At 41.2% G+C, this 6,244-nt stretch overlaps 1 protein-coding gene across 1 annotated transcript; it reads right to left on the bottom strand.

The window, feature by feature from the left end:
* Positions 1 to 4,095: 4,095 nt before the first annotated feature.
* On the bottom strand, positions 4,096 to 5,079 carry LOC147710203 (uncharacterized). The gene has a single exon (XM_086919330.1). It carries the CDS (start codon positions 5,077 to 5,079, stop codon positions 4,096 to 4,098), a length of 984 nt encoding a protein of 327 aa, XP_086775456.1.
* Between the last annotated feature and the right edge of the window lie 1,165 nt (positions 5,080 to 6,244).

Genomic DNA, 6,244 nt, shown 5'->3' with positions numbered 1-6,244 from the left:
GCACAGGAGGCAGCGCTAGAATGGGAGACACTAGTGCAGGCCCTCAGGGACTATTGCGCCCCTAGCGACTCTGATAGCGAGATTGCAACGCGCCCCGAGTCCCGATAGGCGATTGCGTTTTCTGTTTCAGATACGCTCATCTTGGGTCCTCTCACGAATCCTACTGCGGCTGCTACCATACACTGATGGCGGGGTTGGGTTGGGGAGGGATTTCTTTGTAATTTAGTGTTTTGCGGGTGGGACTTTCTTTTGGGTTTTGGGGCTTGTTTAGAAAAGCAGATGACGGACAGTGGATCATCCGGACCAGCTCTGCTCTCCTGCTGAGCCCTCCTCTGGCTTTTGTCGCCCGACCTTTGGACTGTGGGCTGAATGACCGTGTATGAAAACGTGCTGCGGGGGGCGGGCGGGATGCAGTTAATTGATTTAAGTGGATTACTGATGCTGGTCATATATGTAACAGTTTGCTGATTCCTGCAATAAAAATATATTTCACAAAAAAAAAAAAAAGTGGGTGGCATTCTACGTTAACGCCATTATGCTATGAGCAAAAACGCACATCTCAGGCTTTTAGTATAAAAAGAGATATCATTCAATATAAGATTGTCCAAGGCTTATAAAGCCCGAAAGAAGTTATATCAAAGTGCGTAGCTAATGGAGCTATGCATTTGGAAGAAGGCCCGAGTTCGTAGCACATGGGAGGCCCGAGGGCGTAGCACATGGGCGTAGCCGCACATGTCTGGCTTTCCACGTCGACGCAATTTGCAAACGCACATGGCTGGGTTTCAAAGACATTAAGTTGGACTTGGCACGTAGCATAGGCATAAGGGAACAGAAGTTACATTTCATTCGATTCGCACATACCAGTGGCTTCAGTGATTTGGGCACGAGTGATTTGTACGCCAAAGACTTTTACCGCAGGCTTCGACCGAAATTTTTTTTTAATTCGACATAACGTTGCGAAAGGCATATAAAAAAAGATATCATTCAACATTAGATTGCCCAAGGCTTATAAAGCCTGAAAGAAGTTATATCAAAGTGCGTAGCTAATGGAGCTAGGCATTTGAAAGAAGACCCAAATTCGTAGCACTTGGGAGGCCCGAGGGCGTAGCACATGGGCGTAGCCGCACATGTATGGCTTTCGACGTTGACGCAATTTGCAAACGCCCAAGGCTGGGTCTCAAAGACATTATGGGCCTCATTAGGATCGCGGGCGGACTTTCGTCTGTCCGCGACCCCAGAGGATGAGGGAACGTCCGCATGGGCTGTGGCGTTCCCTCATGTGCGATTAGGATGTGACCGCCACCCTGGCGGTCACATCCTGGATATTTAACATTTACATGCACAAAGCGGCAGGCACCGCGCAGTGCCTGCCGCTTTGTACAAGTAAATGCTGGGGGGTACCATAGGTACCCCCCATGTGCACCCCCCACCCGCCAACACCCTGGGGGCCCGCAACGGGCCCCCAAAATCAAAAGTACACATGCTTTTCCACGGCAGAAAAACCGCCGCGGAAAAGCATGTTTACAAATGCTTCCTAATTTGGCTGGAGGTGTCTGATAGACACCGCCAGCCAAATGAGAGCTTTTCCGCCGCGGTTGTAATCTGACCGCGGCGGAAAAGCAGCGGACAGAAACCAAGACCCACTAGCCATCGTAATGCGGCGGTGGGTCTTTGGTGAGTCCGCAGAGGATTTTCTGCCTCCTCCGGGCCGGAGGTGGCTTCCCCCGGCCCGGAGGAGGCGGAAAATCCTCCATCATAATGAGGCCCTAAATTGGAATTGGCACGTAGCAAAGGCATAAGGGAACAGAATTTACATTTCATTCAATTCGCACATACCAGTGGCTTCAGTGATTTGGGCACGAGTGATTTGTATGCCAAAGACGGCAGAGAGCATATATCAAAGGCACAAGGCTGAAATTCAGTACGATTACATTACAATCACACATTACTTTACAGCATTTGGCAAAGGGCCCCATTGCAAAACGCACACGTGGGTGGCATTCTACGTTAACGCCATTATGCTATGAGCAAAAACGCACATCTCAGGCTTTTAGTACAAAAAATATATCATTCAACATAAGATTGCCCAAGGCTTATGTAGTAATCCACTCAAAAGTTGAATTAAGATGACTTTTATTCAGTACAAGTCAAGTACAGCAACCATCAGCAAACCCACAAATACTGGTTTAAATTGGAACATTCACATTGATGCAATTCCACTGCATCATGACCGCATCATCTAATTCTAACCATTACCACATATCTTCCCCCCTATGGAATCAAAAAGAAAGAAAATAAGAAAACATTAGAAAATGTAAGACATTTTTTTTTTCTCTGCAAAGTATAATACATATCAAAGAACATATAAATCACATTCACAATACATTGCATTAAAACATACTTACAAATGAGCTACTTTACACAAACTACCAAAACTCCATTTCTTCCCATCGTCTAATTCAACCACAGAGCCTTTAACTGAAACAATTTTATGTGGTTGAGAAAACTTACTTTCCCCCTTTCTTACAAAACCAAACTTCCTCACAACAACCCAATCACCTTCTTTGAAAACTAAATCCTTAACATGTCTCCTACTATCAAATTCCATCTTGTTGCGCCACTGACAATCAATAGCTCTCGATCTCATCTTTTCCCTATCAACCCAAACTTGATTTTTCTACTTCAACCACATTGGAGATTCCTTAGTACCTGGTTCTCTTCCCTTCAAAGCCACAAAAGGGGAAACTCCAGTAACTGAATGTGATGTAATTCTGTGACCCCACATCATTCTTCGCAACTCATCTTTCCAAGATAAACCATTAGCCAAAGAAAGCTGTATAGAATCCATTATCATTCTGTTGTTTAGCACAATATTCTGCGAGACCTAAAAATGATTTTAACTGTTCCTTATTAGTAGGAGATGGAACATCCCTCACAGCTTTCACAATACTACCTTTTGGTCTTATACCATCTGCTGATATTTGATGACCCAAATAATTAACTTGACTTAACCTTAACTGACACTTCTCTTTTTTTATTGTTAATCCATGCTCTAAAACTCTACGCAACACTTCATCCATCAACTGATCATGTTCTTCAAATGATCTTCCTACAATCATAATGTCGTCTTGAAAACACAACATTCTGTCCATTCCCATAAAAATATTCTGCATAATGCGTTGAAATACGTCTGAGGCTGACGCCAACCCAAACGGCATCCTACAGTACCTAAATGCCCCCAAAGGAGTCACAAAAGATGGTAAAGGTCTTGAATCAGGGTGTAAATTCACTTGATGATACGCGGATGACATGTCGAGCACACTAAAAACACAATCTCCACCCATTCTATCCAACATCTCTCCAATATTCGGTAAAGGTTGCCTATCTACCCAGATATTACGATTCAAATCCCTCAAATCAATACATAAACAAATTTTGTTCCCTTCCTTCGGTGCGACAAGAATTGGGGACAACCATTCTGATGATTCAATTGGTTCTATAACTTTAGCCTCCAACAGCTTATCTAACTCTTTGCTAAGTGGTTCCCTCATCATGTGTGGTATTGTTCCAACCTTATGAACTATTGGTTTAGCATTTTTTTTTAAATTATACGATGTGAAAATCCCTTCAACATACCCAATTTATCAGAGAATACCTGAGAATGCTTTTCCATTAACTTTTTACCCCATTAATTGTCCAACTCCCCACCAGAAGACACATTATCCACATCTTGTTCAATAATCATTACGGGTTCCACAGCATTTGGATTGAGTACAATATTTAAGTCTTTCTGATGACGCCATCCGAGCAAATTAGATCCTTCCTTGGTAATATATACTCTTCCATGGACCCCATTCTTTTTGAAAACAATGTCCATCCATTGCATCCGAAGAATATTAATTTTTGATCCACTGTATCCTACAGCTCTCATATCCGCAGGTAATAGATCTTTCATTACTCCATTTAACTTTTCAATGAAAGTTTCTTTTGAAATTAAGGTAAAAAGGCTACCAGAGTCAGCCAAAAGACTTACAGTTCTTTTTCCCAGAGCAATTTAACAGTGAGGTTTCTCTAACTTTGTTGTACTTTCTCTTTTTAAATTCGTGCAATTTTTGATACATCAGAATCATAGTGTTCTACTGACCCAATAACTTGTGAAGGATCTTCCACAGTTTCAACAGAAAGAAACAACTCTTCTTTTTGTTCTTCGCCATTCTCTATTTCTTTGATATTAGCATTTTTAGTGTATCCCTTCGATCTACAAGCCTTTGCCAGATGACCCCTCTTTCCACATATTCTGCATGTTGCATTCCTCGCACCACATGCAAAGCTTGAACTTACATGACCCGGACATCCACACCTATAGCAAATTATGGGCCTCTTATTACTTGTTTTGGCCAATCCATTTTCATTGCTTCTTGTTTGAGGTTTCTTATACATTTCATTCTTTACTTCTTTGACTTCCACAGCAGTTTCCTTGCTTGGTACCACAACTGGATTTCCAGAAACTCCTTTACCTTTATCAATTTCTTTGACCCACATATCAGAACTTTCCATACTTCTAGCAATTCTAATAGCTTGCTCTAAAGTAGGATCCTTAGATAATAATTTTTCTCTTAGTCTTTTGTTACTTGTACATCTAACAATTTGATCCCTTATTAAAGAATCACATAAACCTTGAAAATCACATGTGACAGCAAGACCACGTAAATCCGCCACATATGACATAATGCTCTCATCAATCCTTTGTACTCTGCAAAAGAACTTATGTCTCTCAAAAACAATATTTACTTTTGGAGTGAAGTGTTTTTCTAACATTAGTAGAGACATTTCATAAATATTCACTGCTTGACCATCTCCTGTGCCTAAAGATATTTCTGGCAAGTCATCATATATTCTTCTACCTTCCACACCGAGGTGATGCAAAAGTATGGCTTGTCTGCGGACAGGACCATATTTGTCCCCTCCAATGGCTAAAAGATAAGTTAAAAATATATTTTTCCAACGTTTCCATGGTATGGAAGGTTCACCAAGAACTGGTAAAAATTTTGGAGGTGCAGACATCGATTCATCAGACATACCTGCAAATTAAATTTAAAAACAACAAGCAAAAATAATGATTTAACACAATAAACTAAAATAACAACCTAAAATAATTAATTAAAATAATTAATTAATATAATAGATTGAAATAATAATCTAAAATAATTAATTCACATGAGATGCAGGTCTGAGGATACAGGATATAGTCTGTTGTTTATTTCATTGAATAAGCTGGTGAAGTCCTTTCTTTGTTTTAGCCACACAGGAACTTCCAGCCTCCGAGACAGCTTTATTGTAAGTGCCTTCCACTCCTCCCTTCAAAAATCGTGTGCTTCTCTTTTAAATGTGCCACGTTATATTTTGTTCACTTGACGCTTAATCTGCATGAGTTAAAACGGACATTTTAGTCATAACATTTCAGGCAACGCGGTTCACGTGGTAATGTTTATTCACATTTGATTTGTCTTTGAGCTTGATCGCGCAGCTCAGCAGCCAGGCTCACACGCTAATGTTTATTTATTTTCGAGTTGTCTTCGTCTTTGATCGCGCACCACAATAGCCAGGCTCACGCGCTAATGTTTATTTATTTTCGAGTTGTCTTCGTCTTTGATCGCGCACCACAACAGCCAGGCTCACGCGCTAATGCCTGTTTCCAAGCTCCGTTCACGCTTGAACGCGCGCTAATGTTTATTTTCGATTAGGCTCCCTTCACGGATGATCGCGCGCTTTGTGACTTTGCCTGATGTTTATTTTCAAGAAATAATACGAGGGCTCAGCGCAGATTCTCAACTTAATGGGATTATTTCCATTACGATTAAAAAGAATAAATTCAAACTTGTCAAGAGATAAAAATAAACACATGCGCTTGATAAATATTGTTCATATGTTTCATATGTTACAAAATATGTAGTAATCCACTCAAAAGTTGAATTAAGATGACTTTTATTCAGTACAAGTCAAGTACAGCAACCATCAGCAAACCCACAAATACTGGTTTAAATTGGAACATTCACATTGATGCAATTCCACTGCATCATGACCGCATCATCTAATTCTAACCATTACCACAGCTTATAAATCCCGAAAGAAGTTATATCAAAGTGCGTAGCTAGGGCGTGGCTTGGGCGCCGATGGCGATGGTCGCCTGAGAGCTCGGCTCCGGGACTGAGCCCGGGATTATCCTGTTAATCGGAGGCCGCGG

This window comes from Lissotriton vulgaris, chromosome 5 (assembly GCF_964263255.1).
Source record: "Lissotriton vulgaris chromosome 5, aLisVul1.2, whole genome shotgun sequence".
Taxonomy (NCBI): domain Eukaryota; kingdom Metazoa; phylum Chordata; class Amphibia; order Caudata; family Salamandridae; genus Lissotriton; species Lissotriton vulgaris.
The sequence above is the reverse complement of the archived record's forward strand: the minus strand, read 5'-3'. Positions and strand labels throughout refer to the sequence as shown.

Coding starts and splice junctions, on each gene's coding strand:
- LOC147710203 (XM_086919330.1), bottom strand. CDS start 5,079: ATGTCTGATGAATCGATGTCTGCACCTCCAAAATTTTTACCAGTTCTT.